Source organism: Uranotaenia lowii, chromosome 3, assembly GCF_029784155.1.
Source record: "Uranotaenia lowii strain MFRU-FL chromosome 3, ASM2978415v1, whole genome shotgun sequence".
Lineage (NCBI taxonomy): Eukaryota > Metazoa > Arthropoda > Insecta > Diptera > Culicidae > Uranotaenia > Uranotaenia lowii.
Genome location: NC_073693.1, coordinates 140544146 through 140569911, shown reverse-complemented (window position 1 = coordinate 140569911; position 25766 = coordinate 140544146). Strand labels below are relative to the sequence as shown.

The 25766-nt window shown below is 38.8% G+C and overlaps 2 protein-coding genes across 2 annotated transcripts; one reads left to right on the top strand and one right to left on the bottom strand.

The window, feature by feature from the left end:
* Window positions 1–316: 316 nt before the first annotated feature.
* Window positions 317–1699, bottom strand: LOC129752665 (uncharacterized). The gene has a single exon (XM_055748433.1). The coding sequence runs from the start codon at window positions 1697–1699 to the stop codon at window positions 317–319; it is 1383 nt and encodes a 460-aa protein (XP_055604408.1).
* Window positions 1700–12992: 11293 nt separating this feature from the next.
* On the top strand, window positions 12993–14750 carry LOC129752663 (uncharacterized protein K02A2.6-like). Its single transcript, XM_055748432.1, has one exon. The coding sequence runs from the start codon at window positions 12993–12995 to the stop codon at window positions 14748–14750; it is 1758 nt and encodes a 585-aa protein (XP_055604407.1).
* Window positions 14751–25766: the final 11016 nt, after the last annotated feature.

Genomic DNA, 25766 nt, shown 5'->3' with positions numbered 1-25766 from the left:
TTGTAGAGAACCTATTCGAGTGTGCTTCCTTCAAGGCCAAAACTGAACCTGAATGGTTGGAGTTTGTGAAGGCAAAACGACTCTGTTTTAATTAACTCAATGCCAAACATGGTATGAAAGTATGCGAGCAAAACGATTGATTGATTGATTGATTCTTTATTAAGTACTCAGCACATAAATGACTATTTGTACATGATTTTTCAAATTTTACAAAAATATCTTACATTAAATTCAAGGTTATAAATTATACAATTATATGAATACTATCCTAGATTTCTGATTGGATTATCTGCTTCCATCTTTCAAATTTTAAGTCTTAGTTCAGTTCTTTAACAAACATTGAAGCGCTAATCGCTTGTGTTAGTATTGATCGGTCATCATAATTTCTAAACAAATCATTTGATTGAGTGTTTTCTAGTAATGTTAGTTGTGTTGGTGTAGATAATTTCGTAGATTCGCTTTGTGTTAAGTTGTTACTTTCAGTACTGGGTGAACTTATTTTAGTTGGTTGAATCTCTATTGTTGTTGATGGCGTTGCAAGTATCTCACTCTCTTGCGAGAATGAGTACTGCAGCAGTTTTTCCGACGACTGAGGCGTTATCGAGCTGGAGGAAAGCGCAATGGGTAGCTGGTGCACACTTGATGGTAGATGGTGTTCATTCCGTCTTTGTTGGTTTGAATTTGTTGATTTCTGAGTGTACGGCTGTTGAGGCAATGTTCCTGTCTTCGTTACTCGAGAATAACTTTCCGTAAGCCTTTGGACGATCGGATTGGGTGCTTGAAGGCGTCGTTTGTTTTTAGCTTCTCTCAGCGACAATTTTTCCGAAGCGCGAATACGTTGGATCTCATATTCATCCTCGTACACTGGGCAACCCTTGAACAACGAACTATGAGGTCCCCGACAGTTTATGCATGTAATGGAATTTTGGCAGTTACTTCCATCATGGAAAACTCCCGCGCACTGAGCACACATCTGGTTTCCACGGCAACGATCCTTATGATGCCCGAATTTCAAACAGTTCATACAACGAAGCGGCGATGGTACATATAGTTGAACTCTGCAGCGATGAAATCCGACATCTATCGATGTGGGCAAGAGTCCAAGATTGAAGGTCAACACAAACGCTCCTGTGTCTTCCGGATCTCCTTTAGCGTTCTTTTTTTGGATTCTGCGAACACCAATCACATGTTCGCTTTTCAGTTCCGCAAGAATTCCAACGTCAGATAGGAAATTAAGGTCCCGACAGTAAACGATGCCTTTTGTGGTGTTGAGTGTCGGATGTTCTTCTATGGACACATTGAAGGATCCTCCTAAAATTTTCTGCTTCAGCAATTTGTCGGCCTGAAATTTATCGACTGTTTTAAGCAATAGTTTCCCGTCCTTCATCCCACTGATGGTAACTTGGGAAGTAATAGAATCTATTGCTTTTTTAATGAAAAATGGAGAAACTTTTTCCATCGTCTCTTCACTACCAGCACGTGATAATATCAAATATCGTGAACCATTATTTGAATCAACTCGTGCTTCCTTGGAGTAAAAACGTTCATCCTTGGAGTTTCGTTGGACTGCTCGTTTTTTTCCTTTTCCGAATCCCGGTTGTGATTTTAGGTCTCTTCCGCCAGGATCAAAACTTTCTAGGATTCCAAAACGGGATCCAAAAACCCAGGATGGCTCCCCGCCACCCGGGTCAGACGCCATTGTTGTTCCTTTTATAGTCTATACAAATTTACTTTACAACTGGTCACTCAAAAAAACAATAAACGACCTTGAAATCAGTTTTTGATTACGTTTACGGAGCACTCGACTAATAGGTCTTTATCGCACGAGAGTTAAATCCGAACTGCGAGCAAAACGATCGTTGTATGTTTTGTTCAGCTACTCACAATAGCCTTTTGCATGCAGCAATCTTTGTATAAATGTGTTAGCCAATAGAAAAGTTGCTTTTTCTCTTTGAGTTTCTAACAAACCAATTTTTTGTTTTGAAAAGAAATTCAGTCGGTATTTTGTTAGTTTGTAGGAAAAATGTTCAGAGAAAAACCTAGTCAATATTTTAAAAATTTATTGATCGTTAGTTATGTTTGATAATTAGTTTATTGGCGTTATCTGTGAAAAGTGATGTCCTTTTTAGTACGAATATGATTTTTTTTAATTTGAATATAATATAACTTGATAATATAATTCAATGATCACAAAATGATTATGATTAAGTTCCTCACATTTTTTGTAAAGTTTTCAATGCTCATAAAGAATTTAAAAATTCGAGCTACAGATGTGCAATTTTTAACAATTTTTGATGCCGTAAAACATTTTAACCAGTATAATGGATGGGCTAAATTCTCATTGAAGCCATTAAACTTAATGTTGCTTTTTATAAAAACTTCATATTGGTTTAATTATCTTATTTCAACACTTTTGCTGTAAACATATTTTTTGGACAATATTATTTTATTTACATAGTATTCCGTCTCACGACATAACTTGACGAACATAATTCCTAAAATTCACTCGGTTCATAGCAACCGTTCTCCAATTTCTCGGGCACCCCACGTTCGCCAGATCACGCTCCACTTGGTCTAACCACCTCGCTCGTTGCGCCCCCGCTCGTCTTGTTCCTACCGGATTCGTAGCGAACACCTGTTTTGCAGGACAGTCGTCCGGCATTCTCGCAACATGTCCCGCCCAGCGTATCCGGCCAGCCTTCACCACCTTCGGGATACTGGGTTCGCTGTAGAGGCGCGCGAGCTCGTGGTTCATCCTTCGCCTCCACACTCCGTTCTCCTGTACGCCGCCAAAGATGGTTCTTAACACTCGTCGCTCGAATACTCCGAGTGTACGCAGGTCCTCCTCGAGCAATATCCATGTCTCGTGCCCGTAGAGAACAACCGGTCTAATGAGCGTCATATACAGGTTACACTTCGTGCGAGGGCTAAGTCTTCTCGACCGCAGTTGCTTGTGGAGTCCATAGTAGGCACGACTTCCGCTGATAATTCGCCTCCGGATCTCACGGCTGGTGTCATTGTCTGCGGTCACCAGTGAGCCGAGATAGACAAAGTCTTCGACTATCTCCAGCTCGTCGCCGTCGATCGTGACCTTGTTATTACTGGACAAGCGGGTTCGGTCGGTCTCGGATCCGCAGGCCAGCATGTACTTCGTCTTGGACGTATTAATCATCAACCCAATCCTTCCTGCTTCGCGTTTCAGTTTGCGGTAGATCTCCTCCACCGCTGCAGATGATCTGCCGACTATATCAATGTCATCGGCAAAGCAGATAAGTTGACTGGATCTGTTGAAAATCGTGCCCCGCATTTCGCCCACCGCTCGTCGAATAACACCTTCTAGCGCCACGTTGAACATCATGCAGGATAGACCATCACCTTGTCGAAGCCCCCTGCGCGATTCGAATGAACTCGACAATTCACCCGAAATCCGCACACAGCACTGCGTTCCATCCATCGTCGCCTTGATCAGTCTGATCAGCTTCCCGGAAAAGCCGTTCTCGTCCATGATTTTCCATAGCTCGTTACGGTCGATCGTGTCGTATGCGGCTTTGAAGTCGATGAATAGATGATGCGTAGGGACTTGGTGTTCACGGCATTTTTGGAGGATTTGCCGCAATGTGAATATCTGGTCCGTCGTAGACCGTCCCTCCATGAAGCCGGCCTGATGACTTCCCACGAATCTGTTTGCTTGTGGCGTTAGGCGGCGGAGTAGGATTCGGGACAACACTTTGTAGGCGGCATTGAGGACAGTGATCGCTCGGTAGTTCTAACAGTCCAATTTGTCGCCCTTCTTGTAGATGGGGCATATTACCCCCTCCTTCCACTCCTCCGGTAGCTGTTCTATGTCCCAGATCCGGATTATCAACCGATGTAGGCAATCGGCCAACCTGTCCGGGCCCATTTTGATGAGTTCAGCTGCGATGCCATCCTTCCCAGCCGACTTGTTTCTATTCAGCTGGCGAATGGCTTCCTTAACTTCACTCATCGTTGGGAGTGGCTCCTCTTCGTCGTTGGCTACGCCGGCGATGTACCTTCCCCCACCGTCTTGATCTCCTGCATGTGCGCCGTTCAGGTGTTCATCGAAGTGCTGCTTCCACCTTTTGATCACCTCACGATTGTCCGTCAGGATACCCCCGTCCTTATCCCAGCACATTTCGGCTTGCGGCACGAAGCCTTTGCGGGATGCGTTGAGTTTCTGATAGAACTTTCGTGTTTCTTGGGAACGATGCAGCTGCTCCAGCTCCTCGAGCTCCTCCTCCTCCAGGCGGCGCTTTTTCTCCTGGAAAAGTCGGACTCGCTGCCTCTTCCGCTGTCGGTGATTTTCCACATTTCGACGGGTGCCTCTCTGCACTACTGCCGCCCGCGCGGCATTCTCTTCGTCCATCACCCTCCTACACTCCTCGTCGAACCAGTCGTTCCGTCGAGATCGCTCCACATAACCGATGACGTTCTCCGCCGCACTGTTGATGGCTGTTTTGATGGTATCCCAACAGTCCTCGAGAGGGGCTTCGTCAAGCTCGCCCTCTGCCGGCAGCGCTGCTTCGACCGATTGCGCGTAGTCTGCCGCGACCTCAGGTTGCTTCAGTCGCGCGATGTTTAACCGAGGCGGGCGCCGGTTTCGCTTGTTGTTCACTACGGAGAGTTTTGGGCGCATCTTCACCATCACCAGATAATGGTCCGACTCGATGTTGGCGCCCCGACAGGATCTGACGTCGATGATGTCCGAAAAGTGCCGGCTGTCGATCAAAACGTGGTCGATCTGTGATTGTGTTTGGTACGGTGATCTCCAGGTGTACTTGTGTGGGAGGCGGTGCTGAAAAAAGGTACTACGTACGGCCATTCGTTTGGAGGCGGCGAAGTCAATAAGTCTGAGGCCGTTTTCGTTGGTCAGCTGGTGCGCGCTGAACCTTCCAATTGTCGGTTTAAATTCCTCCTCCTGGCCGACCTGAGCATTAAAATCCCCGATGACGATCTTGATATCATGTTTTGGGCAACGGTCGTATTCACGCTCCAGCTGCGCGTAGAATTCGTCTTTGTCGTCACCGGTACTTCCGAGGTGAGGGCTGTGCACGTTGATGATGCTGATGTTGAAGAACCGGCCCTTGATTCTCAACCGGCACATTCGTGAGTTGATCGGCCACCACCCGATCACGCGCTTTTGCATCTTTCCCATCACTATAAAAGCTGTTCCAAGCTCGTGTGTGTTGCCGCAGCTCTGGTAGATGGCACGACCATCTGGATACGTTCGTACCGTGGAGCCCTTCCAGCATACCTCCTGCAGCGCTACGATGTCGAATTTGCGGCTCTTCAATTCGTTGGAGAGCACGTGGGTACTGCCCACAAAATTTAGAGATCGGCAGTTCCATGTTCCAAGTTTCCAATCGCTAGTCCCTTTTCGTCGCGTGGGTCTTTGCCGATTTCCATCCGAAATTTGTTGTTCGTTATTCGTTGCTTATGTTTTTTTTAGTAGTTACAGGCTCGCAAGGCCCGCAGCTAACCCCACTATCTCGCAGGAGGACCGTCGTGATGTTGCTGTTTTGGGTCCCGAACACCACCAGGACGTTGTTGCACTCCGCACGCCGCCCCTAACATGGAGAACAGACGCGTACGATGCCCCCTAACTCATTCTGCATGCGACCAAAGCATCCACCGGGGTTGGGTACCCGATCTCCGCTAAGGTTGCTCGCACCCCAGCTAGTACCACGGGGAGGTAGAGAATCGGAGTTGCAGACAAGAGGTGATATGACCACTACCCGAGGGTTGGGTGTATGGGGTCTCGAGTTGCACATTGTCTACTTCACTAGCCACAATATATTTTTTTTAAATAAACAATTTTATAATTCAGTTAACTGTCTGGGGTAAGATGCAACAAAATACAAATCAAAGAGACACCTTGTAAATCTCGTTTCCATATGCTGGAATATACCTAATTGTTTTTCATCGCGCGTTTGTCTTTGTCAGTCAACATTTAATTTTCAATTCATACAAACATTTATTCTGATTATTTCAACGAGTTGCTTTTTTGTAGAATTTTATTAACCCTGAATGTATGCAGCACTCGTATGATTTTCTTATAAAAGGAAATATTCAAAAATTAATTCGAACAAATAAAAAAAATATTGCAATTAGTGTTTTTATGCGTTATTGCCCTCATAGCATCACAAAATTATCAAAAATTATAAGTTTTCAGACGTTTTTTCATTAAAAAGCTTGTTTGTAGCATGTTACCCCTTATGCGTCAGGGTTTATATAGTATTCTGCGTCAATTTGTTGCCCCATCAACCTTAAACCTTTTGTTGCATAAGTAATATGATGATGTGCGGATATATTTTTTTTAGAAGCCATTGAAGTTGAAAAGTGTTGCATGTTACCCCAGTTGACGGTATGTGATCGTTCAGATAAGCTACCTTAAACTCAGTTACACGATTACTCTATAAAACGTGTGACCAACATATTTTTGTTATGTGTTAGCGGATCTCGTTTTTTGATCAGATTTAAGCTTTTTTTTTGCCTTGATTGCATAGGAGATGAAAGCTTAAATACATTTGAAAAGCTTAAATATGATCAAAAAAGCTTAAATCTGAGAGATGTTTGCAACAGGGGCTGTATAACGTTGCACACTCTTGGGCGAAGCACGTTTGGCCTGCCGTAAAACGGGGTAACTTTGACCATCAATAAATTCTTCCACATTATCATCAATAACTTAGCCTGTAGTTTGAATTTTAGAAAACTGTTTTCTACGTTTGAAAGCCTATTAATTGAGTATTAAATAGTCAAAATTTGGTATTGTATTTGAAATTGATTTCTGTTAGTAAAAACGTAGTTTCAAAATCGCAAAATATCTATTTTTTCCAAGGCTCGCAAACAAACAGCTCTCCTGATGATACCAAAAAGTATTTAGAAGCAAACGGGTGGTTGAATGTGAAAGAACAACTTTTATACTTTGTATATGTACAGTTATAGTGCTATTTTTATAGTCATTTAATGATAAATTTTTGATATTTAAAAAGTAAGGACTTTTTCCAAGAGTAAGCCCTTATTGGACAAATAGATAGGAATCCAATCAAATGATTAACTTTGAAGAAAAAATAAAAATGGAAAACGTGGGAGGGCCTTGGGGAATGTGTGAAGGAAAAAAAATTCATATATATTTTGAAGCTGAAACTATTTAGCAATTATTATGATTTTTGCCCCTAGATGTATGCAGCATCATTGTTTTTTTCGATAATAAATTTTTTCAAAAGAAAACGTTAAAAAGCATGGTAAAATTGATAGATTGGTGGTGTTTTGTATCCTTTATGATAGAGAAAACTCGTTAAAACCGTCAAAATAGAGACTGACCAATGTTAGCCCCAAGCATCAAATCCTGAACAGCGACGAATTCGATTTTTAAATTAAAATTTAAAGTAGTCCAATAAATTTCTGCAACCATGTTTTACGTTCATAGGAGTCCAGTACTAGTTTTAAAAATATGAAACATGAAAAATTCCCCTTAACAGAAAAAATATTGATAAAAGTGATCAATATTACCCCAGATTACGGTACTAATATGTGGTGGTAGATTCAAATCAAGAGTATGTAACGAGTATGTATAGCCCCTGTGGCGAACATCTCTCAGATTTAAGCCTTTTTTTACTATCAAATTTAAGTTTTTCAAATGTATTTAAGCTTTCATCTCCAATGCATTCAAGGAAAAAAAAGCTTAAATCTGATCAAAAAACGAGATTCGGTAATACTTTACAAAAAGATGTTGATGACACGTTTAATAGAGTAATTTATTTATCTAAATATACTTAGTCAATAAAAGAGTTAAATTCATATTTTATACTTGATATGTCGTTTAAAGTCTCTCTTAGTAATCAAACAATCAATTAAATAAATCAATCAATAGGGGAGAGTGGGGATAATTGATCCCCTTTTTTTATTTTCACCATATCTTTTTGGAAAAAATTAGCAACTCGCACGCTTTTATATTTTCTGACAGCGTGTAAATTCAAGTTTCTATGCTCTTAAAATTAGAACGATACTTGAACCCTCAGATGAACTAGAAACATTTTCGTGGGAGTAAAAAAATTGCGATATTTTTGAAGTTAAGGGAGACTTGATCCTTTATTCAGGAAGCCCTAATGCATGGAAAAAATCAAACAAAACCCCAAGATAGAATGTTAATTGACTATTTTGGTCATGTTTGTTCTCATTTCACAAACTATAATTGTCAGAAAAAAATCTATAGCATTATTCTCAATCCCTCATGACATAGCATACTTACGGGCGCAATTTTTTATAAACAAGAGAAAATCAATTTAGCTCTTTTCTTCAGTTAATTGATGGATGAATATTTGCTATTGGATAAATATAAGTAATCTCGTAATCAGCAATGACCACGATCCATTGAGAAGAAAAATATACCGGGATCATTTGTACCCATATATTCGGGATCAATTGTACCCAAAATCAACATTTTAGAAAACTTTTTCTGAAAAAAGTTGGGAGTTTTTCATCGCTGAGAATACTGTATTTTGAAGTTCATTTTACACTCGAAAGATTGATGTATTGGAATAAATATTTTTGTTATAATATTTCCATGTTAGGAACATTTTAAAATGATGAAAAAAGATCTTTGAGTCACATTTTGTGAAATTTTTCAAACAAAGTTCAAAAACCCAAAAATTTATTTTGTTAAAATTTTTTGAGCTTCAATCATTGCTGTTTTGTTCCATTTGGCACATTTTTCTAGAACATTTGGTTTTCGTACGACATTCTAGTTTGGAGGTATAGCTAAGGAATCAAGTATCCCCAGGGATCAAGTATCCTCATTCTCCCCTACTTGATATGGTTTTTACTAACATCTTTTCTCAGTTTATGTAACGTATAGGCTGGATGAAGCGAAAAAAAAAATAAAATAATATCTTAAAAAGAAACAATTATCTAACCTAACGTTAACCAAACATGTGAAAAAAAATCTTCGTTGGCTAAAATTTTCTCACCGTGAATTTTAAACGTCAAAATCTATCGGTTGAAATTTTTAAAATCCTGTTCCAAATTTGCATGAATTTGGAACAAAGACGTACATATACCTATTGGAAATTTTGAAATCGATAACTGTGCTGATAGTTAAAACAGCAATTAACGCTACCAGTTCCAGACGGACTGTTTTAGCGTGGCTCCATAACTGTAGGGGCGCCCCTCGACTCGATAGGAAAAGAGAAAAGGGGAGGAAGAGAAGAGGAAGAAAGAGCGTGCAAGACAGAGGTCGTGCGGTTCCGATACGGGGAAAATTAGAAGGTGAAATAAAGAGTGTTTGAAGATTAAAAGGTGTTATTCTTTCGGCGAACAAGTAGAACTCTACAATTGGCGACGAGGATGGGATGGAATGGTGAGTAAAATGTTATTTTTAGACAAAATTGAAATGAAGATTGATGCAAAGTTAAAATCTTCCAAAATGGCAATTTGAAGAAAAATTTCGAGCTGTTACACGCTTAGACAACAATACATGAAATTGAATTTTTGTGTTTTTTTTTCGGGCACATCGCAAACGCAGTGTAGAATCCCAAAAATGGGTAACGCTAAAACAAATTCATAGAAATTGTTCAAAAATTGAAAGTATTTATTTATAATTGTTTTTTTTTTATTTGTTTCATGCATAATCACAAAGCGTTGTGGGACAAGTTATATATGGTGTTGAATATAGCAAACGGCTGCAGGGTGCAAATTTAATAAATTAAAAAAGTAATATACGGAAGGAAAATTGTTTTATTTTCTTGAAAATATAAATGCAATATAAAAATCGTTGAATATTTCTAGATGCATCATAGAACTGATAAAATATAGCAAAGAATCATTTTCATGATTTTTAGTATGGAGAGTAGAATCATTTCCATGATTCAAATATGGAAAAATAGAATCATTTCCATGATTCAAATGCAAATAAAAAATATAGAATCATTTCCATGATTCTAATATGGGAAAATAGAATCATTTCCATGATTCCAATAAATTCAAATATGGAAAATAGAATCATTTCCATGATTCAAATAAATCCTAATATGAAAAAAAATTGAATCATTTCCATGATATAATAAATAAATAAAATATGTTTTCAGGATTTAAAACAAATTTTTTTTTCCTAAAAAAAAAAAAAAAAACATAGAAAGAGTATTTCTATACTCGGTGTGGCCATTTAGATGACCGTTCGAACGCACTCAAAGTATTTCAATACTTAATCATTAACATTTTTATGTTATGAGCCTCATTTTATGTTTGGAAAGTACTATTTTATCTGTGGTACCTGCTGTGTGGTGAACATTTCTATATTCACAGGATTATGAAACTGAAAATCTTCCGGATCTTGGTAAAATAAGAAATCGATACAAACTGTGATCTTATTATTTTAACGTTTTTATAAATATCCCTTTTTGGTGAATATTTGCAACACCGGTGGCTTTTATTCAAACCTTGATTAAATACAAAAAAAAAGAATAAAATAAAATTAAAGAAAAAAAACAAGAAAATTTATTTAGACGAATTTGTTTTTAAAAATAATCTTACAGATGAATGAACATCGTCCGGTACCATCGTTTCGTTGTGACGAAATCGAGAAGCATAAGCTGAACAAGGAGTGGAGAACATGGAAAGGCTCATTAGAATGTTATTTTGAAGCTTTTGATGTGATCGATCAAAAGAAAAAAAGAGCGATGCTCCTACATTTTGGTGGACCTCAGCTACAACGCATTTTTCAAAATTTACCAGATCGAGAAAATTTTCCAATTGTTGCAATTGAAAAAAAATGGTATGATGTTGCTGTAGATGCATTAGATGGATTCTTCCAACCATCTAGGCGAGATTGTTTCGAAAGAAATAAGTTGAGACATTTGAAACAAAACAAAGGGGAACGGTTTGCTGATTTTATTCTTCGTTTGCGTCAGCAAATGCAGGATTGTGGGTTTGACAAATACTCTGAGGAAACACGTACTGTATTAACAGAAATTTACTTAACGGATGCAATAGTGGAAGGTTGTATTTCACAAGAATTACGTAAGCGTATGTTCCAAGAAGATAAATCGCTTAGCGACATTGAGATTTTGGGAGTGGCTTTAGAAGGCCTTGAAGTTCAAATCGAAGATTTTAATCGAGATCATGCCTACACAAAAAATGATCACGTTGTGCACAAAATTACCAACTCAAAAACAGTAACACGTCCTTTTCAACGATTCAATCAAAGATACGATCCAAAATATTCCAGAAATAATTCTTCGGTTCCACCAAGACGCGAATACGCATGTTACAATTGTGGACGTCGTGATCATTTCGGTTCATCAGTAATATGTCCAGCACGAAATGTAAAGTGTCGTATTTGTGATGTTGTTGGTCATTTTGATGATCACTGTAGATCTAGAAAGCCAAAATCTTTGCCAAATTTGAATACAACCAAGAAAGTGAGGCAGGTAGTCGAGCAACCGTGCATCCCAGATGAACCAAAAACTCCGACAGACCCAAAAGATTATTATGCATTTTATTCTGGAAATTCTTCGAATGTGGTAACCTGTAAATTAGGTGGAGCTGATCTGGATATGTTGATTGATTCAGGGTCTGATGTGAATCTTATTTCGGACAAAGCCTGGGAATCGCTCAAGCATCGAAATATTCAAATATATGAATCAAAAAAAGGTAGCTCAAAAGTTCTCAAAGCCTATGCTAGTGATAAGCCTCTGAACATAGTTGGAACCTTTATAGCCGATGTTGTGCTAGGAAAAAAGGCAGTGAAGGCCGATTTTTTTGTAATACATGGAGGTCAACGATGTCTGCTTGGAGATAAGACTTCGAAAGAATTGGGAGTTCTTAAAATTGGACTAGATATGGACTCAGAAGTAAATCAAGTCAATGAGAAAATCAAACCTTTCGCTAAAATTAAAAATATTAAGGTGCACATTCTGCTGGATCCCGATATTAAGCCGGTATTTCAACCAATCCGAAGAGTTCCAATACCACTTGAAAATGCTGTAAATTTGAAACTCGAACAGTTGTTGGCAAGGGACATTATTGAAGAGCATCGTGGTCCTGCGTCTTGGGTATCGCCTTTAGTAGTTGTCGGGAAATCCAACGGTGAACCACGTATTTGTTTAGATCTACGCCGTGTGAACGAAGCCGTACTTCGTGAACGACATCCGATGCCTATCGTGGATGAATATCTGGCCCGACTAGGTCGTGGAATGTATTGGAGCAAATTGGATATAAAGGAGGCTTTTCTACAAGTGGAATTGGCGGAAGAGTCAAGGAACGCAACGACTTTTATAACGAACAAGGGACTATTCCGTTTCAAACGTCTGCCGTTCGGTTTAGTATCAGCACCGGAATTGTTCCAGAAGGTGATGGACGAAATTCTCATGGGATGTAGTGGTACGTACTGGTATCTTGATGACGTTATAATCGAAGGTGAAAACAAGGAGAAGCACGATCAACGCGTCAAGGAGGTAAGACTCATATAAACTTGTAAGATTTCATAATTTCTGCAAATTCAAATTGATGATAAATGTTTTTCTGGTATAAAATAAATATGTTCGTGTTACTTTTCATATGGTTGTTTTTCTTCTAATAACATTTTTTGTTCTGATCAGGTGCTACGAAGATTCAAAGATAGGAATGTCGAGTTAAACTGGAATAAGTGTTTGTTTGGGGTCTCTGAGATCAATTTCTTAGGGCACAAAATAACAAGACAAGGTGTTTCTCCATCGCATGAAAAGATTGAAGCAATAACTTCTTTCCGCCCTCCCGCTAATGAAGCAGAAGTAAGAAGTTTTTTGGGGTTAGCGAATTATCTCAACAAATTTATACCTGATTTAGCCACCCTAGATGAACCCCTCCGAGTTTTATTAAGAAAAGATTCCTCGTTTGTTTGGACTGCAGCCCAACAGAAGTCTTTCCAAGATATAAAAGCAGCATTAAAAAGAGTTCAAATACTGGGGTTTTTCAACAAAGATGATCGTACCTCTGTTATGGCTGATGCAAGCCCAACGGGACTGGGAGCTATTCTGTTGCAAACTGATCGCACGGGGTCTACTAGAATGGTGTGCTGTGCTTCTAAATCACTGACAAATACAGAAAAACGCTACTGTCAAACTGAAAAGGAAGCGCTGGCAATCGTTTGGAGTGTAGAGCGATTCTACATCTATTTGTACGGTAGAGAGTTCGAAGTAGTCACAGATTGCAAAGCTCTTCTATATTTATTTACCAAACGATCAAAACCTTGTGCTCGAATTGAGCGCTGGGTGTTGAGACTACAGGCATTTGAATATCGAGTTGTTCACATTCCGGGAGAGAAAAACATCGCTGATGTCCTATCTCGATTGAGTACTTTAGACGCAAAACCATTTGATCCAGCCGAAGAACTTATGATACAGCATTTGGCCATAACAGCGTCTACAGCAGTAGCTATCAGATGGGAAGAATTGGAAGAAGCCTCTGAAAAGGATATTGAAATTGTGGAAATTCTGCGTGGTTTGGATAATTCAGATTCAAATTCGCTTCCGCTTTCCTATCGTATGATTGCCAATGAACTTTGTAGAGTTGGGAAAATTTTACTGCGAACTGACAGAATTGTAATACCATCGGGTTTACGGAATCGAGTTCTACAAATTGCCCATGAAGGTCACATAAGATCAAGGATGATGAAACAGCATCTTCGAAGTTCAGTTTGGTGGCCAAAAATGGACACGGATGTCGAAACATTCGTAAAATCATGTCGATCCTGTGTTTTGGTGTCAGCTCCAGATCCTCCAATACCAATGATCCGCAAGGAATTGCCTTGTAGACCATGGCAAGATATTGCGATAGACTTTTTAGGTCCACTTCCGAATGGGGAGAATCTCTTAGTTGTGGTCGATTATTACAGTCGTTACGTCGAAGTATCAGAAATGAAAAATACTACTGTTTCAGAAACAATAACTGTTTTAGCAAAAATATTCAGCACATTTGGATTACCAAGCACGATTCGAGCAGATAATGGGCCACAATTTAATGCAGGATGCGAAGAATTCAAATTGTTCTGTCAAGAAAATGGAATACAGCTCATCAATACGATCCCTTATTGGCCTCAGCAAAATGGGGAAGTAGAACGTCAGAATCGATCCATCTTAAAGAGACTGCGAATTGCAAATGACCTAGGTCAAAACTGGAGAAGGGTTCTGCATCAATATCTTCTATCCTATCATTCTACCACGCACCCCACCACTGGCAAAACACCTGCTGAACTGATGTTCGGGAGATGTATCAGAAACAAACTTCCTCAAGTCCCACGTTTCTCTCACCAAGATGAAGAAATGCGAGATCAAGATCGAATTCAAAAGGAGAAGGGGAGGATCTACGCGGATAAGAAAAGGAGAGCTTGTTCTAATGATATTCAGGAGAACGATCGCGTACTAGTGAAGCGGTTTCGAAAAGATAATAAATTGAGTACCGAGTACGATCCTGAAGAATACATTGTCGAGCACAGGTCAGGAGCAGATGTTCGGGTTAAGTCAACGGCAAGCGGCAAGGTGTATCGTCGGCATATAAGTCACCTCAAGAGACTATCATCACCAGAAAGGGCGTTAGATGTCACGAATTCCCAGACTATGTCTCAGTTAAACTCACCAACTCCGAAAACAAGCGTTTCAAATCCACAACCAAATTCTGGAGTTGACAGTGAACAATCGTTGCGAGAGGGACGTTGCAGGAAAGAGCCATTGCGTTTCAAAGATTATCTTATGCATTAATATTTAAAAAAAAATCGTTTGTTTAGGGGGGATTGTAGGGGCGCCCCTCGACTCGATAGGAAAAGAGAAAAGGGGAGGAAGAGAAGAGGAAGAAAGAGCGTGCAAGACAGAGGTCGTGCGGTTCCGATACGGGGAAAATTAGAAGGTGAAATAAAGAGTGTTTGAAGATTAAAAGGTGTTATTCTTTCGGCGAACAAGTAGAACTCTACAATAACGTGTTTTCCATACACCGTTGGGACCCTTAAGGCAAATTTTAGGGCACGATCGTGGAAAATCCAGGAAATTTCCATCGGGAGACCCTGAAACAGTTGAAAATCAACTATTTGACCACAGTTTATATATTATAATAAAATCTAAATAAGATGATTGGTCCAATTTTATGCAAGTAATGTGACGAGTTCAGTTAGACAAAATCTAAACCTTTCAATTGTAAAAGTGGTCCAACAGTAAAAAAAATTAGACTTCATATCTACAAGTAAAATAGCTGTCTACTGATGAAATATTTAACCAAAATACAGTGGTCAAATCGTGCTAAAAGTTGTTGTACAGCTGACGAAGAGAAATTTATAAAGTCTGAAAAAAAGATCCTTAGATTTCTGTTGAAAATTTTTGCCTGAATTTTCAGGAAAAGAACGAGAGAAATGTTTGAAAAAAATTGAATAGAACGATTGTCACAATAAACAGCCTAATGTACGAAGAAGAATGCCACTTTCATAGGACCCATTTAGTTGATACTTTGTCTTGGTTGGATCTGGAATCGTCGCATTACGAGAAATCTATCATAGAGCGATAAAAAGTCAACTAAATGAGGAGTTATGTTGAAGCTAGGGTTATGTCTTTTGAAATTGAAATACAATCAATTCAACTGACATCACTGTTGGTGCCTAGCGAAGTATTGCATCGTATCTACAGAAAAAAAATATTTTCCTGTTCTCTCAGTTGGAACCCGCATTGACGAACTTACAGAAGCAATGGATGCAAACAAGTAGTTTGAAGAGGAAAAAAACAAAGGATTGAAGAAAGATTAAAAAATATAAGAAAAGTAAACCATCATGTTTCAAAGAGCGAGAACGAGAACAGAATCGGAATGGAAAATTGAAAAAATGGTCTGAATGAAACACGTTGTAAACTTATTTGTATCCATTACTTCAAATTTCTTAAATTTAAATTACTTATTCAAATGAGATAAATGTTAAATGAAAAAAAAATGTTGTAAAAATACAAGTTTCATCTGTTCGAATTGAAAATAGTTAAAAGTTTGATTTTTTATAAGCTTATCATCCACTTCTTCCTCCAAAACTTGTAAACGAACTTGTTGTTGAACTTTAATAGGCATATTTTCTCTGGTCGTATTCCAAAAAATATTATAAAAGTTATGATAAAAAGGTATGTTTTACGAATTTTCTCATTAAACTAATAAGAAAGATAATTATGTGAAAAATTAGGAACAAATATTGGGTACACTTATACACTTTTCCTTTATATGTCCATAATTAGGAGCACATATGTTAACAATTAGGAACAATTAGTGCCAAATTAGGAACATCTACATACTTTAAAAAACACATTAGTTTTCGAAGATTAAAGCTTAAAATGATTATTTAAAACTTCAACCGAGTGCCTTAAAGAATTTGGAACTAAATAACCTGGAAATTTTATATCTTGCAATTAAAGATTTGCCTTACTCTTATCAAATATAAAAACCCCTGACAAAACATAACGAAATTAGGCACACTTACCCTACCGCGTAAAAAAACGTGCAAAAAATAAACGTGTTAATTGCGGAAAACCGTGTAAAAAAAGATCATTCAAATTCTGCAGCTCTGAAACTTGAAACAATAAAACATGTAACTTGACACTTAAGACCTGAGACCTGAGATCTGAGACTTGAGACTTGAGACTTGAGATTTGAGACCTGCGAACTGATAGCGTAGACTTGAGACCTGACAATTGAGACAAGTGATACCTAGACCTGGGACGTGGGACTTGAGACCTGAGACTTGAGACCTGCGACCTGCGACTTGAGACTTTAGAGATGACACCTGAGATCTGAGTCCAGATACCTGAGATCTGAGACCTGAGGTGGGTGTAGGGGTTTTACCCCCTGCTTGGAGAACTTTTTCAAGCAGAATTTTCGCCGTAGTATCGAAAAATTACTTGACCATAAAAGGTGTATAAAAATAAGTGTTACCAAGCAAGTTAGAAATTTGGCTCGCCTCCGGCGGAATTTACTCTTAAATCTCATTTCATTTCACGACACTATATGACGTTCACGAATAGATACTAATTTTTTATTGTAAATTTTGACTTGCAATTCAATTATCCTTTAGTATCGAAGCTTTAAACTTAAATTACAAAAACCCTACCTCGTCTTTAGTGTAGAAGTGTAACCAAACTAGAACAGAGTTTGAAACGAACCATTTTAACTTCCAAATTATTTAATCGATCACTAATTTTATACATCGACAAGTTGGAAACCATTTAACAGGCGTTTAACTCTCACAGAATCAGCAAAAAATCTAAAATCAAATACCCTTTATCATATAACTTAAAAATTGGACTGAAATAAAACCATTTATCTCATCAAAAATGATATGCTGATATGAAATTTTCTTCAAGAAACCAATTTCAGGGTCAATTTTATACCTATTGTTGTACAAATTTGAAAAGGTTTTGATAAATTACACAAGGGCAAAAAAAATACATTTTTCCGATGTACAATGAATTTAAAACGAAATTTTGACTAATTTGAGTGCTAAATATGCAATTTTTCTATCAGCTTTTGTTATTGAAATAATTTTCCAAAATAGATTAAAATTATTTAGGGGAGCCCTGCACTTTTTTCGAAAAAACTTGAAAACAAAGACATAACATTTTGAAATTAAAGATTTGAATCAATTATCAACTTTCATCAAGACTTCAAGTCACTTAGAGTTCTGCGATAAAAGTTATAGAAGTTTTCTATTTGTATACTTTTTCTCATTTAAGGAATTTTTAAACAAGTTTTCAACCAAATGGAATTTTGGATACTTTTCATAGCATAAACCTAATAATCGTTTTTCAGGTTTCAACAAATTTGTGTATGAAATCAATTTTTTCAAACTTTTTGTCAGCAATGTCAAACATTCTTGTGATGATATCTTTCCAAACTTTCAAAAACAATTGAATATTACTTTTTTAGCACATGCATCATCTTCATCATCAAAATATTATTTCTTATTTGAATGAAATGTACTAAACGAAATCAGAATCAGTTTTTTCTCTGATGAAGGTTTGATAGTTAATCAGTAATCAATGATTGATTTCACTTAAAACTGACACATTTTAAAATTCCATATAATCGAAACTAGATTTGATAGTTAAAATTTGACAAACGATTCGAGTTCAGGACGCTCAAATCTACCAAATAAATTATTAAAACATAAGCACCAAAATGCTGTTTCCATGAGTTATCAATTAAATTCTATAATCAAGTATTATTAAAGGTAAGGCGTGTTTATTGAAAAAATCCTATCATTTGCACCTGATTTTTTTTTAATTTTTTAAATTAACTAACCAAATTTTCTAGTACAGTTTCTTTCTAAATTTTGAAATAAATTTATCGAAATTGAAAGACAAGCTATTGAAATTTGAAGGATATTTTCGATAAGTTTGTCTATGTTTTTAAATTTTGGATTTTTTTTTAATTCTAAAAACATAAATCTTTAATTTTTTTTCCTAATCAAAAATTCACATTTCAAATCGCGATTATTTTTTTTACAAACTCAAAACACTACTGCGGAAATTTTCAATCAACCCTTCAGTTGAAAATTAAGAAAAGAAATGTCAATTAAGATTAATAGTAAATAACAATTATTGTCATTTTCCTAACAATTTGGGAGGGGGGGGGGGGGGGGCATAATGGCCACCTTAAGGAAAACGCTTATTTAACCATCGAGGACAGCTGTAATATATGAATTACATCATTGTTTCGTGATCAGAAACTCAAATAGTCTATTGCCTAATTGGATGAAACTTGAAAAAGTAGATAAAAACGCTTAAAAATGCATTTTAATAATTTTTGCCGAAAGCTGAAAACCAGTCACTATAGAGGCATAATGAGAAACCCCCCGAGGCAGTATGAGCACCATTAATGAAGGCATAATGAGCGTTTTCTGCCGGGGAATCTAGCAGCGAATTCAACTGAGTAATAGAGCTACAGATTAACATGTATCACCTGACGTTTTGGCCTATTGGTTAGATGTCCGAAAGGTAATCAGTAGGCTCGAGTTCGATTTCTGGTCGAGGTGATTTTTTTTTTCATTTATCATTCATGATCATGATTGCACTAAACGGTGAGCCGTAGATTTATCCAACAAAGAAATAACAAAATAATCTAGGTCTGTTTGTAGAATTCAAAGAATTAACACATGCTCATACATTATGTTTCTGGTGTTTTGTTTGACGGATGATGCATTCATGCTATTAGCCGTATAATGTAACAATAAAAAAATATCAATCATGAATGGTATGTGCAAAAAAAAACCCCTCGAACAGGAATCGAACTCGTGTCTACTGATTACCTCTCCGACACCTTACCAACAGGCCAAATCGACAAACGGAACAAGCCAAGCGGTAGCTCTATTATTCAGTTGACTTCATCGAGTTGAATTCGCTGCTAGATTCCCCGGCAAAAAATGCTCATTATGCCTTCATTGATAGTGCTCTGTTCGCCTCAAGTGAACAAATTAAAGTAAAAAAGCGTTTTAAAATGGATTAATGTGAAAAATCAAAAATTTTACGATGTTGAAAATTGAGAAACAATGTGTAGATCATGTTACAGTGCGTACATTTCAGATCAAGATGATTTATGGTTCATAAAAGCTTATTTGGTGGTGCTCAAAAATTATAATATTTTCGTCACTTGATAACCTAGCTGGTTATTATTTAATATTTCTGTAAAGATGAAAAAGATATTTCTTTTTTGGTGAAAAATTAATACTAGAGGTAAAACGAAACAAATCCTCATGGAAATTTGTTTGAGAAAATACGTAGTTATGTAGAAAAAAGGAGTGCTCATTATGCCCTGGGTGCTCGTTATGCCCTCATCTCCCCTAATGTTTTACCTGATCTGACATTCATTTTAGCATTCAGATTTTTTTTTTGAATTTGGTTATGGAAGTTTTTATTTCAAATTTGAAAACTAGACTGCTAAGAAATTTTCGTGAAGCAAATGTTTTGTTCAGCCTAAGGAACATCATTTTGAAAAATTTATCAATGACTTCCCGAAATTATAAATGATGTTAAACTTTCATTGTGATTTTTTTGGAAATTTTAATTTTTTTTCAGTAAAATTTATTATGTTTTGAGTACATATGTGTAATAATCCTGAGTAAGAAAACGATTTTAGAAATTCATTTTCTGGTTGATTATGTCTTTTTGGTATTGTTATTATTTTTAGCTAAATTTGAATTTCGAAACCAACCCCCCACCCCCCCCCCCCCCCCTGTGCGGGCACCTCGCACGGGCCTGCTAGTAGCTAGTGTTTATTAGCGGAATCCGTGTTAATTCCCGAAAGCCGTGTAAAAAAAGACGTGTAAAAAACCGTGTAAAAAATCTTGTGTGTATTTATTAACATATTAACATATTGAACGTGGTGTATCCATTAACAGCTTACCAATATATTAGCAGTAAAATAATTTTATGTTTCTCACAATACTCTTTAATGCAGCTTTGGTTGAAAATAAGACGAGAGTTTTTTTTTTACTTTTCCAACGAATAAAATATTTTTTTAAAGTTATTGCAAATATGTATCTGACTGTTTTTTTTATTGATTATCGAGAATCAAGTTGAATTATTCTACCTTGTTATGTTTTTTCGATTTCAAGACTCATTGAGTCTATAACGGTTTAGATCGGCCTTCGCATTATTCTGAAACGTTCTTCACAGATAAATTATTTAGCGATTACCTAAGTTTCAAATCGAATACCACAGTTTATCATAACAAGTATTGGAAAAAATCAGCTTTGTGTGATCACGTTTTATTTTTGATTTCTTCTAGACAAAGCCAATGACCGTCTTTAACTTTTATTATAAAAGATGATTGCACCTGAACAGAATCAAAACACTTGTCTGGTCATTAACCGGTAAACAACTATCGCTCCACAATTCTACAAAATGTTACGTTACGTGATAGTCTCCTTCCTAGCTGTGTTCATAGCTTCGAAGTTAGTCACATCAGGCGTCGTGATTGGTTGTAAGTATTTCTATATGTATTAAAACGATACCAAATTTAAATTTTTTTTGTTCAAAATTCAGATAAATGTGGTCCTTACGAAGAATTCAAACAGTGTGGAACTCGCTGCCCGGCCAATTGTACCAACTACGAAGAACCGATCGCTTGCGTCAAGATTTGCGTTCCGGGCTGTTTTTGCATTGATGGGTACGTGCTGAATGAGCATAACGAATGTATTCCTAAGGAGCAGTGCCCCAAGAAGAAAACATGCCCGGCCCGGTATGGATAACGGTTTAAAGGTGTTTTGGGCTGTGGAAAGAAGATCATACCAACTGATTGTTTAATAAATATTTAATTCAGTCGAGTTTATTTTTTTATCTTTTATCTTCTAGACAGCACAACTATGTCCTAAAAAGTACTTGAATATCTACTTTATTATTTTTATTAATGCATTTAGCAATTCAATTAATATTGATAGAAACAAAAATATTAATATCTTTTAAAACTTAAGCATACTCAAAAACCATCAAATTCTTATTTATAAATTTAAAAACTTTTGAAAATCGTATTGTGAAAAAATAGTTGTCAAAATTTGTTGATTTTTTTTATCATCCTCATAAATGTGAAAAAAGTTATTGATGATCGAGCGTCGTTCACTTACCAACCGAAAACTTCTTATACAAGCCACACCGAATCAGCAGAAACAAAACTCTAGGTGTACCCATCCGAGGTAAGATAACTAGGAGAGCCCTCTAAAATTGTGCGAACGTTAGCCCGAAAAAAGGTGAGGAAACTGCTGCAAGAAGCATACGAGCGTTTCGCAAAAATTTACCTACAGCAGCTAGACGCTGAGAACCGGGTTCCATTTAGTTTCTTTCCTGAAAATGCAGAACGCCGAATGCCATCCTGCCGGGCTACGGGAACGTAAAATTTTCAATAGGAAAATGTTTTGTGGATTTATTTGTTCTTATCAGTTTCCTTACGGATGAATTAACTCGTGTTCATTGTTTAACATCGTTGAAATATCGAAATCATATTTCAATCCTTTCCTTCGGGAGGCGAAATTCTCCGGAACTGAGTTTCCTCGAGAGGTTTACCTACCTTTCGAAAGGACGGCTGGTTTTTGGACACAGTGCCGAAATTTTGCACTTGTGTCGTGATGTTCTGGAAGTAGTTGGATACAGAAAAAGGAGTTCTGGTTAAAGGAATCATAACTAATTGAAAGGGGCCGTCCATTAATAAACCGATTTTTTTCGTTAAAAAAACGTTCTTTAGGGGAGCCCATACAAAAAATCAGGATTGAGGTTATCAAATCAAATAAATCGTAAATCTAATACAAATCGTACATAACTTAATATACTATAAGCCAGGTTTTTTTAGAGAATGAACTTTAATAAAACTTGTAATATTTTACTTCTAAATTGGCTTTTGATTGAATTACAAAAAAATTATAGCTCATTCACTTTTTTATTACATCTGTTGGATTTTTGGTCTTCTTTAGGTTCCGCTTGACAATAGCCCAGTATTTCTCAATTGGGCGGAGCTCTGGCGTGTTGGGGGGGGGGGGGGGTTCTTCTCCTTGGGAACCACCTGCACGTTGCTGGCGGCGTACCACTCCATGGCCTTTTTACCGTAATGGCAAGATGCCAAATCCGGTCAAAACAGTACGGAACAACCGTGTTTCTTCAGGAAAGACAGCAAAGACTCTTTCACATAAATTTCTTGGTTGACAGTCCCGGAAGCTATGAAAATGCTGCTTTTCAAGCCACAGGTGCAGATGACTTGCCAAACCAGATATTTCTTCGCGAAGTTTGACAGTTTCATGTGCTTGAAAATATCTGCTACCTTTCCCCTTCCTTTTGCCGTATATAACTCCTGTCCCGGAAGCTGCTTGTAGTCGGCTTTGACGTAGGTTTCGTCGTTCATTAGAACGCAGTCAAACTTCCTCAGCATCGTCGTGTACAGCCTCCGGGATCGCGCTTTGGTCGTCGTATATTGTTTATCATCGCGATTTGGAGTCACTACCTTCTTGTAAGTCGATAGTCCGGCTCATTTTTTGGCTCGATGCACGGTTGTAGACGATACACCCAGCTTATTTGCGACATCTCGGAGAGAGAGGTTAGCGTTTCGCTTGAAACTACCGGCAACTCTCTTTGTCGTCTCAGCAGCTTCCAGTTTTCAATTTCTCCCCGATCCAGACTTCCTGGCTGTCGACAAACGTTCCCCAAACACTTTAATTACATTTGTAACGGTTGATTAGGCAACTTTTAGCGATTTTGCCAGCTTTGCGTGCGAGTAGCTTGGATTTTCACGGCGCGCGAGCGAAATTTTGATACGCTGCTCTTCTTCCTTGGGCGGCATTTTGACAACTGAAGAGTGAATTCTAAAGTCAAAATAGGAGCAACATTCTACACACACACACACCTTCAAATGAGGGGTGTTCAGGTTTTTTAAATGCAAAAGAAATACGTCAAGTTGATATTGACCAAATTTTGACCGTATCACCCTTTAAAATGATTGAGTTTTAAAGATAGCTTCTCTTATATCAATATTGAAATATTATCTGTAAACTAGGGTTGCCATCCGTCTCACAATACAATCCTAAAAGAAAATATTCTGTTATCATTTGGTTTTGAGGAACTGATTTTATTTTTATTTTCATAGTATTCCGTCTCACGGCATAACTTGACGAACATAATTCCTAAAATTCACTCGGTCCATGGCAACCGTTCTCCAATTTCTCGGGCACCCCACGTTCGCCAGATCATGCTCCACTTGGTCTAACCACCTCGCTCGTTGCGCCCTCGCTCGGCTTGTTCCTATCGGATTCGTAGCGAACACCTGTTTTGCAGGACAGTTTTCCGGCATTCTCGCAACATGTCCCGCCCAGCGTATCCGGCCAGCCTTCACCACCTTCAGGATACTGGATTCGCCGTAGAGTCGTGCGAGCTCGTGGTTCATCCTTCGCCTCCACACTCCGTTCTCCTGTACACCGCCAAAGATGGTTCTTTACACTCGTCTCTCGAATACTCCGAGTGTATGCAGGTCCTCCTCGAGCAGTATCCATGTCTCGTGCCCTTAGAGAACAACCGGTCTAATGAGCGTCATATACAGATTACACTTCGTGCGAGGGCTAAGTCTTCTCGACCGCAGTTGCTTGTGGAGTCCATAGTAGACACGACTTCCGCTGATAATTCGCCTCCGGATCTCACGGCTGGTGTCATTGTCTGCGGTCACCAGTGAGCCGAAATAGACAAAGTCTTCGACCATCTCCAGCTCGTCGCCGTCGATCGTGACCTTGTTATTACTGGACAAGCGGGTTCGGTCGGTCTCGGATCCGCAGGCCAGCATGTACTTCGTCTTGGACGTATTAATCATCAACCCAATCCTTCATGCTTCGCGTTTCAGTTTGCGGTAGATCTCCTCCACCGCCGCAGATGATCTGCCGACTTTATCAATGTCATCGGCAAAGCAGATAAGTTGACTGGATCTATTGAAAATCGTGCCCCGCATTTCGCCCACCGCTCGTCGAATAACACCTTCTAGCGCCACGTTGAACATCATGCAGGATAGACCATCACCTTGTCGAAGCCCCCTGCGCGATTCGAATGAACTCGATAATTCACCCGAAATCCGCAAACAGCACTGCGTTCCATCCATCGTCGCCTTGATCAGTCTGATCAGCTTCCCGGAAAAGCCGTTCTCGTCCATGAATTTCCATAGCTTGTTACGGTCGATCGTGTCACATGCGGCTTTCAAGTCGATGAATGGATGGTGCGTAGGGACTTGGTGTTCCCGGCATTTTTGGAGGATTTGCCGTAATGTGAATATCTGGTCCGTCGTTGACCGTCCCTCCATGAAGCCGGCCTGATGACTTCCCACGAATCTGTTTGCTTGTGGCGTTAGGCGGCGGACTAGGACTCGGGACAACACTTTGTAGGCGGCATTGAGGACAGTGCATGATCGCTCGGTAGTTCTAACAGTCCAATTTTTCGCCCTTCTTGTAGATGGGGCATATTACCCCCTCCTTCCACTCCTCCGGTAGCTGTTCTATGTCCCAGATCCGGACTATCACCCGGTGTAGGCAATCGGCCAACTTGTCCGGGCCCATTTTGATGAGTTCAGCTGCGATGCCATCCTTCCCAGCCGACTTGTTTCTATTCAGCTGGCGAATGGCTTCCTTAACTTCACTCATCGTTGGGAGTGGCTCATCTACGTCGTTGGCTACGCCGGATATGTACCTTCCCCAACCGCCTTGATCTCCTGCATGTGCGCCGTTCAGATGTTCATCGAAGTGCTGCTTCCACCTTTTGATCATCTAACGATTGTCCGCCAGGATGCCCCCGTCCTTATCCCGGCACATTTCGGCTTGCGGCACGAAGCCTTTGCGGGATGCGTTGAGTTTCTGATAGAACTTTCGTTTGGGAACGATGCAGCTGCTCCAGCTCCTCGAGCTTCTCCTCCTTCAGGTGGCGCTTTTTCTCCTGGAAAACTCGGACTCGCTACCTCTTCCGCTGTCGGTGATTTTCCACATTTCGACGGGTGCCTCTTTGCACTACTGCCGCCCGCGCGGCATTCTCTTCGTCCATCACCAACCTACACTCTTCGTCGAACCAGTCGTTTCGTCGAGTTCGCTCCACATAACCGTTGACGTTTTCCGCAGCACTGATGGCTGTCTTGATGGTATTCCAACAGTCCTCGAGAGGCGCTTCGTCAAGCTCGCCCTCTGCCGGCAGCGCTGCTTCGACCGATTGCGCGTAGTCTGCCGCGACCTCAGGTTGCTTCAGTCGTGCGATATTTAA